Source organism: Lampetra fluviatilis, chromosome 49 (assembly GCF_964198595.1).
Source record: "Lampetra fluviatilis chromosome 49, kcLamFluv1.1, whole genome shotgun sequence".
NCBI classification, from domain to species: Eukaryota; Metazoa; Chordata; class Hyperoartia; order Petromyzontiformes; family Petromyzontidae; genus Lampetra; species Lampetra fluviatilis.
In genome coordinates this window covers 7,269,025-7,282,601 of record NC_136323.1, presented here as the reverse complement: position 1 = coordinate 7,282,601, position 13,577 = coordinate 7,269,025, and the positions used below count along the sequence as shown (strand labels likewise).

General features: G+C 44.1%; 1 protein-coding gene across 2 annotated transcripts in view; it reads right to left on the bottom strand.

The window, feature by feature from the left end:
• Nucleotides 1-7,199, bottom strand: part of LOC144948503 (regulator of G-protein signaling 8-like) — a 164,958-nt gene extending 157,759 nt beyond the window's left edge. Inside the window, exon 1 of one of the 2 annotated variants that reach the window (XM_078878035.1) lies at nt 6,744-7,199. In XM_078878035.1, coding sequence (XP_078734161.1) covers nt 6,744-6,879 — 136 coding nt within the window. In that variant the 5' untranslated portion in view covers nt 6,880-7,199. The remainder of the gene's footprint in view (nt 1-6,743) is intronic. The other variant, XM_078878030.1, reaches the window with a different exon arrangement.
• Nucleotides 7,200-13,577: the final 6,378 nt, after the last annotated feature.

Here is a 13,577-nt window from a genome sequence, read left to right as displayed (position 1 = left end):
CTAGTTTAAAGCGATTTGAAGCATGTTTTATTTTCAAAATGGAAATATGGTTTTGGGGGGGGGGGGAGGCAGAGCTTTGTGACGTCATATTTGAGGGTCTGACTTTTTGTGACGCCGTGTGACGAGGGGGGGGGTCAAAAATCGTCCAAAATCGTGTGACGTCATTTATGGACGGCCCCTTATGTGCAGGAGCTGGATTCTGGCATCGCAGCACCGTAAGGGACGGTGATTGGCATGAGGAAGCCTTCATTCAGCAGCGGATAAAGCACTGATGACGGCGGTATTGTCAAAATGTAAACATGTCCACAGGGCAATCAGTGGACATTCTTGCTCGTGGTATACGCATTGCACAGTGCTCGTATGAGTACAATTAAGAATTACAATACCAGTTTTTCTCAGGTTTATAATTAAAATTCACAAACGTGCCAAATGCTTTAAATGCAGCAATACAAGCTTGGCAGGCTGTGTTTAGTAATACTCTGTTCACTTTATATTTACACAGGCGTTAAATCGGTTTTTTTTCCCTTTGCTTCACGACCTGCAGATTACGATTGATTCGAAATGCCAATGTTTGGCTATTAGACCGAACAACTTAATATACATACAGTATAAATCAAGCTTTGTGGATGATGCTCATTTTAAAAGTCACACAGACCTAATTGAATGCTTGTGTTTTTATAAAAAGCCAATCCGTATTTACTATTCCTGAAACACTGTGTGACTTTGTTCTTAAGGATTACTTTCTATTCCTTACTGCTGACCATGGGTGGGGAAGGATTTGACTTGGATCCAAGTGTCTTCTCTATATATCCCAGACAGGTGGGGCAACTCTATAGTTAATTGAAAGTCTTTCTAAACGAGGAGATGCACGTTTATCAGCAGCCTGCTCCGGATGAACCAGCTGTGCTTAACTTAAATAAACAGACGAGACGACTTCAGTTGCAACACCAGCTAAAGTCAACCGATCCAGGATGATTAGCGAGCGGGAGTGGGGCGTCACAGCAGTATGCGGAGGGATGTCTCAACACCAAGCAGAGCCGTGTGTGCAAATAGAGGGGAAGGATCGACCCTAGAGACAGACACAGAACGAGACACTAAGAGACCAAAACAAAGATCTCCGTGTGGCACACACAGGCTCTTTGGCGAGTGGTGTTCACGAGCAGACGTGAAATGATTTGCCGGAGTGGCCAGCACCACGCCCAGTCACCTTTGTCTCCCCAGCGCTGATGTTTACACACCGCACACAGGGACTCATTTAAGGCTGAGTTGAAGTAGGGGTGGGGGGGACAGGACCTGTTTATATAATAACCACTGCTGTTAGCCGTGGCAGTGAATTGCGCAGAGTGTTAACCACTATGCTAACGCTTCCTTCCTACACTACAGTATAACGATGAGTTGCAGAGAGACGTGGAGAGATGTAATTTTCGGAGAGGGTGAATGGAGGGGGTGTCCCTAAAGAAGTTGGGACACATGCCGCACCTCCGATTAGCACGGTTGGCTACGTACGGTGCGAAAAAAGTCCAACATACATACAGACGACACTAATTGCAATTGCTCTAAACGTTTTGTTGTGCAGCAATGTTCCATTTGGGCAGACGGAACACCATTAAGAGGGCATTCATCATTGGCTGCCAGGGATTACCCAGGGCCCGCGTGCGGTGAAACCACCGACGGAACTTCATCCCCATGAAACCCACGGGGCGTGCGCGATGGCGAGCGAGCATCACTGCCACTGCTTGGAAGGCCCTCGTTGGTTGTGGCCACTCACGAGGAAGACCGCGGTGGGCGGCTCGCGGAATTGCACGAGACGGCGAGTTTCAAAGCAAAAGCAAATTGAACCCGGCCATTGCCGAGGTGACAAGCCCGGCAGGAAATGCAATTCGCTCGGCCATGAAGGGAGGACGTTTTTTGTGAGAATAAAATAAATAAGTAAACACGTAAAAGCCGTCTCCTGCGCACACACGTGAAGGCTCACGGACATTGCAAGCAGGTTTTTATGGCAGAAAGCAAACACTTTTTTTGTTATTCCTTTAACCATTATCGCCGCACATTATGCGCAACACAAATTGTCACGCAATTCCGGCTGCTGTGTCACACGCTGAGCCCCTGCCCAACCACCCCCAGTCGTGACCACGTGCGCAGCTATACGCAATGTATGCTGCCCGCACGTGTTCAAGCAGTAAATCCTCGATGCGTTTGCGCAACTCTGCTGCTGTGGCGTGCAAGCACCGGCACTAATCTGTGTTGTATGGCAATGCTTTAACTTTGCTATCCAGGCCACTTTGTGCTTTTTTTGCTTGAAATAATAATAATGATATAAATAATGACAATCCGCTGCTGGATAAAAGGGTCCCCCTCCCTCTACCACGTCGTGTAGGTCATATGGGGGTTGTTTGATAATTATACTTCACCAAGTTATGATTAAAAGCATTCCCTGTGCCAAGCACAGTTTTGGAACATTTAATTTTATTTATTTACGAATGTCAGTGTCCGGCCAGGTGGCTCAGTGGCAGAGCGAGCGGCTCGCGATCGGAGAGCTGCGAGTTCACATCCTGGTTGGGGGTTAACTGAGAACCACCATCCCTCCAGTGTCAATAAAAATTAGTGTTGCCACTTGGAAGGGGAGACAAGATCAGGTTGTCCTATGGATACACTTGCCTCCGCCTTGGGAATGTGGAATTTCCACCACAGGCTCAGGGCTGTGAATGGGAGATAAGCACCGCCTCTTTGCACACTTTAGCAGGAAAGTACTTGACATCGTTAATGCTTAGCCCTGTGCCAATGTTCTGACAGCCACCCTCGGTGTTTAATTAAAACTCTAAATAGAATTTGGAAATGATTTTGCCGTACAGGTTTTTCAACAGACATTGGTTCATCTTCTTGGTTCTTTGAATGTCAGACCTGTTCTTCACCTGAGGACGGCTGCTTGCGTTGTGGCCGAAACGTCGTGAGAATGATTTTATTATGTTTTATTTTTATTATTTTATTATTTCCATTCTACGTGACTTTACCGAAAGAACCAAGAAGATGAATCCCTGCAGTCACGAAAGCTTTAAATCGAAAGACATTGGTTCTTTATTTGCATTTGCGTTCAATAACTGCGATTGTCAATTAAGCATAACCAACACATAATGGGTCGTGAATTTCACGTTAAAATCCTCGCGGGCACCTACATTGTGAATACTAAACGACCCGCACGGCAAGTCACAGTCAATCTGAGATTATGGGCAAACACTGCACAGCACACATCAAAGGCACGAAGACAATTTAGCACCGTCAAGTGAAACCATCCGAACCAATTACCGACAACTCAATTAAATGGTTCTGAATTTGGCGTCAGCCAGCAATTGTGGTGAGACAAATAATTCTGCAATTCTGTAATTGGGAAAGAAAATGCATTCCCCTGCAAAGCGGTGGGTGGGAGGGGGGTTTCTTTATTATTTTTAAACATGACACAATAGGGCTTAATTTAATTGCTATGATGATATGCCATTTTAAAATAAGTCAGAATAGCGCAAGGGCACGAAATACGGTCCGTGTCCAACTGTGCGAGACGTAGCCTGGAGAAGATAAATCATATCAAGGGGAAGGAGACGCAAATGAATGTAGACTTCCCAACTTAAGATTTATCATCACGTGCTAATCTGAAATATTGCATTACAGTGATGAATTATTCATTTACTGATTTAGAACACAGAAGCAAACTAAAGCATACATCATAGATATTTTTTTACTGAAATATTAGCAAAGGTACAGCTGGTGCGACAACAGCAGCCGCCATTCGCCGCTGAGTGCCGGTGACATCACCGCAGCGTTTGTGCCAGACTAGGTACACAAAGACATGCACACACACACAAGGCCGAGCGTAGTGCGTTCGCCACTTGCATCACGGTTCGAAGCCAGCGGGTCGCCCTGGTTAATACTGCGGGTGTATTAACTGCAACAATACGCGCCGTCGGCTACACAGTGAACATTACAGATCACGAAGTGTCCTTCGCAAGAATAGGCCATTGTGTGCCGACATGATGGTGAAACATTTGAGAAATTACCTGCTAATTATTTAATTGGATCTGTACATATCAGCCATTGGTCCCAACTGCAAAAAAAACTTGGTAGGACCTTCCTGAAATAGTCCCCATACTAAGCGTGGCTCTCCTGGTTAAACAAGCATCATAATAATAGTACTCATGTAAGACACAATGTCAATATTTTTCTTCAAATAATTTATAGGAATGGCTTTGAAGAGATTGGGACAGTATTTCGAATGGCCAAGAACACAATAATGTACAGTATAAGACATTTTATTCCTTAAATATACGTTTTCACGAAATATTGTTTTAAACCACCCTTCAAAAAACAAGCGTGGAGTGGTGGCACAGCGGCCTTCTTCTTCTTTCGTATGCCATTTTTGCGGATTGCAGCAGATTACAAATTGGTGTCGAGATTTGACATCCATTTCACTGCTTCAGGGGCAGCCGCGTAGATTTGTTTCAGATCGCCGTTGAATGATCCGATTGGGCAGTCGTTCACGGCACAGTGGTCAGAGCGCTACACGGACAAACCTGGCGACACAAGTTCAATTTCCGACCAGAGCCCAACATCAGTGGAGTGATATGTTAATGCCGTAACTCTTTCCTAGGCCCTCTCTTTAGAACCCTACACTGACCACCAATAGTGAAGTGTGGTCTGACATGGCGTGGAGAGGCATTGATCATCCAGCAGTGGATTGACAAACGGTCGTAATGAATGACCATTTATGAGCACAAAGGAAAATGACAAAACAATAGTTGAGCTGTTGAGAGTTTTGTGACAACCCTGAATCACCCCACCAAAAGCACGCGCCACATGAAAGAGACAGCGAACGGTTGAATTGGGGCCCATTACATATGGAGCTATACAGTACAATTGTGTTCGGAATGACACATTTATATTCAACAAATGTGTTCCAAAGAGGGAGCACTCGAAAGGTGTGTTTCTTTCTTTCTTTCAGAACGAGACACGAAGAAAATCACCGTAACATAATAATATTGGGCTTCTTTGAAGCCACGGCTGTATTCGCTCATCTTATTATTGAACGATGTTGGGAGATGTGAATTCATGGTAAGGGGTTTGCTGCTGTACGGTAATTATCTACGAAGAGTATGCTTAGTCATATAAACAACTTGTTTAGCCACAGTATAGGTCGATAATTTTATTGATGGCCCAGATGAGAGCGCACTTGGTGACGATATCGCAGCTGACCTGGTATACAACATACACTACATATTGGTGATAAAAGGTCAAATACCACTACCTACATGATTCAATAATCAAGCAATACAGGAAATACATCTGCACATTACAATATAAAGGCAAAACAAGCTGTGTAAAGTTTAGATATAACTTTACATTTCAGTAACATTCCATTTAAATGAGATATGAGTATTTGTTGAAAAAACGCATTGATATTTCCCAACCAATTAGTGCACAATGGTCCATTAAAACACTGCAGACTGTTAAGGGGTGGCATTCAACTCATGAGATGCACTATTGTTCGATGCACGATGGGTCATGCACGTAATAAGATACCGTGCCGTACACACCAAATAGATTATCGGTTCGTCAACTAAATCATTTATGAGCAGGCGAGATTCGGTATCGCTAGGCGAGGCATTGCATCGGGAAAGTAAGTACAGATGCATAGACTCTGTATTTTAGTACTGTACAAGCTGAAGAAGCGATGGGCATAGAAAAGACACGTTAAGAAAGTTAAAGCTTGCCAATAAGACGAACACGAAGTGGACTAATATTGCCAAACCAGAAACATTTTAGATTAACACATAACAGTAACCATTGCAATGTATTAACCATATTAAAGAGAGGAAGAGTCGGCTGTGTAAATGATGACATTAAACGTTCGTAATATAGTTTGTTTGGGTTAGAGCGCGTAAATATTAATGTGTCGTTAAACCCGCCACCACCCGACACAGCCAATTAGTAAGGTTTTTCACGTCAACAGAACATGACAATTTGTTACGACTCTAGTTCAGCACATCGGTGTGTTGGAGAGCAAATCCACAACAATTACAATCTGAGTACGACGTTTCGCCAGTAATTACAACCAGCTTCATCAGGCGGACAGCCAGGTTTAACGACACATTTACGCGATCTAACTCCGCCCCCTCCCCCCAAAAAACGATATAATGGATGATATTGATCGCGAAAACATACTTGTTAAACATTGAACATTCGCGTTGATCAGATGTACGTCAATCCGTCTGCTCAACTAAACTCGATTCAAAAGCAACGCAGAGTGTCAACCTCGATGGCAGGCGCGGTGCAGTTCCAAGTGCACGTGCTTGGAACGCGGACAAAGATCCCCTCCCCGTATGTCCTGCAACAGACTGTTGGAAGCAAGTTGCTGTCAACGAGAAACCTATAAAGGCCGGCACGGCACACGATTGGTGGGGGGGAGGTGTGTGTGGCCAGCACCCCGCCACGGCCGCCTTTGTCTCCCCGGTGGCGACGTCTGTACGACACACCGCACCGGGCAACCCATGTTGAGGCCGAGTTGACCTAGCCGACGACACCAGGAGCACAGTCCGTGCGACCTCCAGGCGGTGCGGTGTGTTTGACCGTGAGCGGGAATCGAACTCGGCTCCCGAAGCCGGGGTTTCGTGCGGCTAAACTCTAAAACGTTCACGCGCGGACGCAACACCCCACCCCCCACGTACCCCCACACCCCCACGTACCCCCACACGTACCAAACGTGGTCAGGTAGAAGCTGCAGTCCGTGAAGTCCGACAGTCGGCTGTAGAGAGAAACGCGTCTCACCGTGCAGTAATCCTTTGGCAGTTGGCAGTAAGCAGAAGCCGATTTCAACACAGCTTCGTTTTCCATCTCAGAACCACTTCTCCCCCCACTCCCTTTGCCACTGCTGCTTACACTGCTCACTAAGTTGCCGGCTGTCGTGATATCAGCTGTTCGGTGCGCGAAACGTCTCTGTCTCTGTCTGTTCGTCGGCGTTGCGTTAAATGTTAGAGCCTAGGGTCCAGCCGACGAGGGGGGAGGTGGGTGGGAGAAGCGAGCTCCATGTGGCACGCAACCCCCCAAACGGCGAGCGAGGTTTGGTGATGTCCAACGCGCAACCCTCCTCCCCCCCTTCTTCTTCATCACCATAACTTGGCAAACATCACTGCCCCTAGCAGCCGTGACGTGCCGTTCCCACGGACGAGAAGAAAACAGCCCCCTTCTCTCTCTCTCACACCTTGGGTCCGCCTCCCAGGTTTTTTTTTGAACAGCGCAAAAGGAAAGCCACCTCCCATTTCGCCTTTTCGGGGGAGGATCAACGGCAAAAAGGTGATTAAACCGAGGCTCTGGATTGGATGGGGACTCCTCCTGTCCGTTCATTGATCTCTCTTTTTTTTCAAACAGCGTGGCCGGGACAGCGCGGTGACAGCGGCAGCTACGGGACAGAATTAGGCCAAGTGTTCGTGCGAATGAACCAAAAAAAACATATGGAGGAAAGGGGCCATCCGTTGAGTAGGTACGCAAAAAGCTGTCAAAACTTGAAGCTCTACCCCCCTCCCTGGACGCACTCGGACTTTTTACCCCCCCCCCCGCCCGAATCCTATAGAACGGCCGATATTTAATCCACGCAGAAACGAACAAGGTTGAATAATATGAACGTGTTGAAGCAAATCGAAAGTCCACCGCCGGACTATCTAACTCATTTGAAGGCCAATGTAGACAAATTATTATCAAAGCTTCACCCCCCCCCCGTTTCCTATGCGTACATTGTCAGTAGACCCCCCATACGCAAGCGTACGCATTTGGGTTAACCCCCCTCCATGCGTACGTACTAAGTGGATGGCCCCTAAACATATTTGTGGGTGGAACGGGGGGGGGTAAATATTGACTTTCATTTCTGAAAAGAAGTGGCTAAGCAGATAGGTGGTCTCAGGACAAGCTCTAGAAACGACACTCGCTGCATAACCGCGGTGCCACATTATGGCCAGGTTTCACGTTTCACATCAAAATCCTAGAAATCACAAGAATAAAAAAAAACGAACTCCATGTGCCATTGAGGGTTTTCTCCGTCTTTTCTCATTATTGCCTTTGTGGCATTTACCCGCAGTGCCTACATAGTTTCACATTGAGCATAGCAACCTTTGAGATACCCGCATTTATTTTCGCTTGTTGTTAAAGACCCCTTTTGGCCCCCGCGTCTGACGAGGGCGCGTACAATGGGCTCGCTCTGCTGAATAGACATTCAGTCAGTCGGCAAATCCCGCTCTGCCACAGACCGCAGCTATGTGATGAGTGATACTGCCGGTCTGAGACACGAACAAGATTCCATTACAAATGACGTGGGATGAGGAGTTAGGGTCACTCCGCTCCTGATGTACATCCCGACTGACCTTAGGTCCAACTCACCACACTCACCGATTCTGTGTGTAAATGGCACACGAGACTCCATGCGATTACTCAATCTAGAGAGATAAGGGCAGCTGCAGGTTTTGTCACAACCTTCAAGCTGTGCACAACAATAGCCCTTTATAGGCACAGCCTGCTTCAAATGACGCTGTAAACCAACGGAACATGATATGGTACTGTGGAAATGTTGGAGCGCTATGCATTGCAGATGAATTCTCCGACAATCTGATATCACATATTATTGGTTCCGAAATCATAAAGTCGCATAATTTGGCGAAACGTATACAGTAATGCGATCAAATAAACGTATACAGGGAGCAATGTGTAATGTGGTGTCGGAAGCTATTAAAATCTAGACACTCTGGAAAGTTTAGCAACTCAGCAGTTTGCTTCCACAGTCTAAACACATGCTTGCCAATAATGATCGTGTGCTAAAAAATCATTGATCTATGCTCCGACTATAAATCTGTCCTACAGCATCCTACCAATTTCTTAACCAATTGTATGTGTCATCTATCAGCAGAATTCATCTCCTGTCCTTGTGACATTCCCACTGAGAATTACCTTACAATGTCCATCATTTATCAGGCCCGTGCACTGTGCAAAGTATATTATCCCATCCACAGATTATCTGATGTGCGGTCGGTCATGTCACATCTAGTGTGGGAGCATTCGTTCCTTTGCAGCATTCACCTTCTGTTGCCAACTCATCGGGCCTCTCCTGGCAAAGATCCACGAAGCAAGCTCCCTTCCTATCCCCGAGTGTCAACAGTAACGGTCGCTCCGATGTGGCCACAAGGTCTTACTCCTCAGCCGACCAGATTCTCTAGCTCGGTGAACCTGGTGGGTAAAGGTCAACCAAGGGGGGAAGCGATGAGCCACACTTTCAAAGTCCCGCAGTTGGAATTGCCACATCATGCAGGTACCGAGTTTCACATTCATTCAAAATGTGGTCTCCGGTAATGAGAAAAGATGTGCAATACAAACTTTGGGTTTTAAAACTAATGAAAATATTTTTTTTTTACTTTAGCCTCATTGTGTATTTCAGAGAGTAGACATCAACTTCGTCTTTACGATCTCATAAACTCTATGCAACACAAGTATGAAACGTATTAACTGGGCATGCAACAATTCTTGATTTTTCGGTCTTGTATTCTTTTTCACACCATCAGCTTAAATGTAAAATAGCATTCCATGAGTACGTAATTTACATTAACATAAGGTAACGCGTTCTTGCGCACAATTCAATGCATACAGCATGAGCATAGGAATAGATTTTAGATAATGAATCGGTGCATGCCTAATGGGCAGAACAAAGTGCTGCGCTGTTTGGCAATCATCGCTCAAGTCAAAGTACTGGGGCATATGCCTGGACGGAAAATAACAGAATTCGATTTAGAACCTAACCCAATAGATCTCCCCTGACGCAATACCCCAAGTGAGCGCAGAGATTGCAAATTCCAGATCTTAGGGTTGCCACCTATCCTGGTTTTCCCAGGATTGTCTTCTTCGAGGTAAATGAGCTGGGATAAATGTAAGTCTTCCTGGGGCATTAAACGTTCATAAGGGGCCGTCCATAAATGACGTCACGCGATTTTGGACGATTTTTTACCCCCCCCCCCCTCGTCACACGGTGTCACAAAATGTCAGACCCCCCCTCAAATATGATGTCACAAAGCTCTGCACCCCTTCAAAAAAAGTATATAAAACATTCTTGAAATTGCTTTAAACTATTGTCATTGTAGTGCGTATTTAATGTGGCGCTGCACTCTGATGTTGTAGGAGAAAACATTTATGAAAAAGTAGATTTAATTAAGTAGAACGTGTTGTCTATATTTATTTAAAGTTGCGCATTTTGATGTGACGTCACATTTCTCAAACCCCCTCGTCACACATCGTCACAAATGTCTGACCCCCCCCCCTAGGTGCGTGAGTGACGTCATTTATGGACGGCCCCTAATAACGTTTTTGGGTTAGATCGCATAGGTATGAATGTGTCGTAAACCTCCACCACCCGATGCAGCCAGTAAGGTTTGTCACGTAAACAACGCGGCAAACGTTATTGGCTGTGTCACCATCCAGTTGGATGGCATTACCCGCGAAACGTCGTACTCAAGTTGTAAATGTTGTGGATGTACTCTCCAACACGCCGGTGGGCTGAAGTAGTAACTAATTGGCGCGTTGTTTACGTAACAAACCTTACTGTGTCGGTTGGTGGAGGGTTACGACACAACATTTATAACTTACGCGATCAAACTCAAAAACCTTAATTATGAATATTAGTCGCGAAAGCCTACGTGTTAAGCTAAATATAAGTAGGTTTGATATTTTCTTGTTAAAAGCCCGGATTTTTTTTTATTAAACAACAAACGTTGTAGATTCCTTTGGCACGCAGTTCAACATATGTTCACTAGACGGCAGTGCATAACCACACATTTATTGGCAGGAAGCCGCGTAAGTAATTTGAATTCGGTAGTTTAAACTGGGTTAGTTGGTGGTGGTGCTGCTGCTGCTACTGCTTTAAACGTCCAAATGATGGGCCACTTTGTTGAGCTTTCATTTGTGGCCGGTCGCTTTTGGAAAATAAATTAATTCCTCAGTGCCTGCCAGGATGGTGATGGTTTAGTTGCATTTGTTTGTGTTTGGGTGATTTGTTTACCTTTCTTGTACTTGACACTACTATCGTGTTTTTGTGCTGTTTGTTGTTGTAACGTTCTTACCCGCCTCTACTGGACATATGTGAAAAAGAGCTTTATAACTCATCGGATTTCTCCAGTGTAAGTAAATATTCTGCTTTGGCAGGAAGTGCACAAAGCACAAATAGCAAAACATAAACCCTCAACGCATTCGTCAATGACACGACTTTAAAATTTATGAAAAAATTAGTCGACTTTTTGGCCAAAGCACATCAATCTAATTATGTACATGAAAAGAAAGTTCTTTGCTCCATACAATTCAAACAGTTGGTGCGAACTCCACAGGATTGTCTTCTCAAGTGTGTGTACATTTTTGGCAGACGGGCAAATCATGCGCACTTGAGGTATTGCCTGGAATATTTTGATTTTCGATCTGACCATTCTTGTCAAACCGGTTAACCACATAATGTTGTTCCGGCTTTTTTTAAATGCCACAGCATATCGTGATTGGTTGTGAAAGTCTGAGCAGGAAAAAAACTTTACCACCATCCCAACAGGGTTTCTAAGTCGATAACACTATATTGCAATACCTTTGACCGGAGCTTCCAATAATTGCAGTCAACAGTCTTTGCTATTGCGATTGCAGGTAGCGTTCTAAGTCAATAATTAACTGACGAAGGTAGCGTACAACACGACATACAGAGTTGTTCTATACACAAAAAAATCACCACTTGCAACACAAATGTTAAATACTGCACTATGTATAACACGTTACGTTAATTAACAAAACTACATTGCATGCACATTCCTTTACCGTTCATTATTTCAATAATTTTCATCAAAGGCAGAAGGGAAAATACAGTAAAATAATCGCCCATTAAGTGTGTAAGGACGGGCAGTGTAACTTTAACCTTTGGATTAGATTACGTGTGGAAGGGTGCCCGTGGCCTTTGTGGTTGGCTTGAATAACATGTTTGTTCTCGCTCAGACTTAACATTCTGAAGTCTGGTGCGGGAAAAGACACGGCTCATTGCAAGGGCAATGTTTGAAAGCTATTAATTTAGGACTTTCAAAAGGAAGGTTCAGCTTTTTGAAATAAAAGTTATTACGATAGGAGGGTGTTGGTAATGAATTACCGCGATTTTTTAATCGCAAGTGGATTTTTTAGCAAGTTCTAACTCGATTGCTAATTGTAGGGGTGCCGTTAATTGCTGCTGTCATTCGCCAGTCAGGCAGCTGCCGCAGTCGTTTATGATTTGTTGACGACAATACATGTGCTCTGACTTCCCTGTATTCTATAGAAGAAGAAAGTAAAAAAAAAACACTATTCTGCGAAAATCTGAAATTAATAATGTCAAATGGTGTTTTCCATAAAAAAGGGCGACAGATTTGTACAATAGGCCGTACACCATTTCCTTCCCTTGTCCTCCAAAAATAGCATAACATTCAAGTTCAATGCATGACTACTCAGAACTCTGTGTATCCATTGGGGAAAGAATGAGAAACTAAATTAGAGAACCAACGTAACCTAAACATAATGGAAGGTGTCATAACAAGCAGTAGGAACATGCACGCAGCATAGAGGAAGTTGAGGATTTTAAAAATGAAAATACTCAAGTAGCCCTTGTAGAGCAGAATGGGACAATGCTGCGTAAAATAGACTATGACGTAACTAGTGAACACATTCTATGCAGGTATTTATAGCAAAAAAATGCATACACCTCAGGAAACTAATATTATTTTTCAGGCGAGGAGGAGGATGTTCTAGATTATACACCTGGAAGAGGTAACAATTTCCCCTCCAGAGAAAGCTCCCGGAAAATAATCACTTTGGACATCAAAGAAGTGGGACCTACTGCTGGATCAAAGTTATCTGAGCCATTTATTAAATGATTGCACAGAAATTGCCTCAAGTCGTTGAATGATGCCTCGATTCTTGGTCCGTTGAACAATCTGGGATACAAAAGTAATTTAACGAATTACAAACCCTTTGGTTTTTTCGACAAAGTCACGTAGGTAAAAAGGAAAATTAAATAAATTAAATCACGACGTTTCGGAGGCAACACAAGCTTCCGTCTTCAGGTGGCACCGTCACAACAAAATTACTGTACCCGAAACGTTGTGATTAAATTTATTTTTTATTTTATTTTTTACCTAGGTGACTTTACCGAAAAAACCAAAGAGTATGGACCCTTGCAGTCACGAAAACTTCAAATCTAGAATGAATTACAAACCATTAGCATATTATTTATGTACATGAACTGGACATGAAGACCACATAGACCAGAATAACAGTCAATGCAGATGCCAACCAACCATGAGAGCAAGCTGGTTAATGAAAAGTATTATCCAAGATAAATCAGATTTTTTGGTAAAGTCACGTAGGAATAAAATAAAATAAATCACGACGTTTTGGGTGCAACACAAGCGTCCGTCATTAGGTGGGAAAGCTTTTCCGAAACGTCAAGATATAAATCAGATTCTAGATAGTACCAATGCATGTGAAATAATACTACTCCTAGGCTT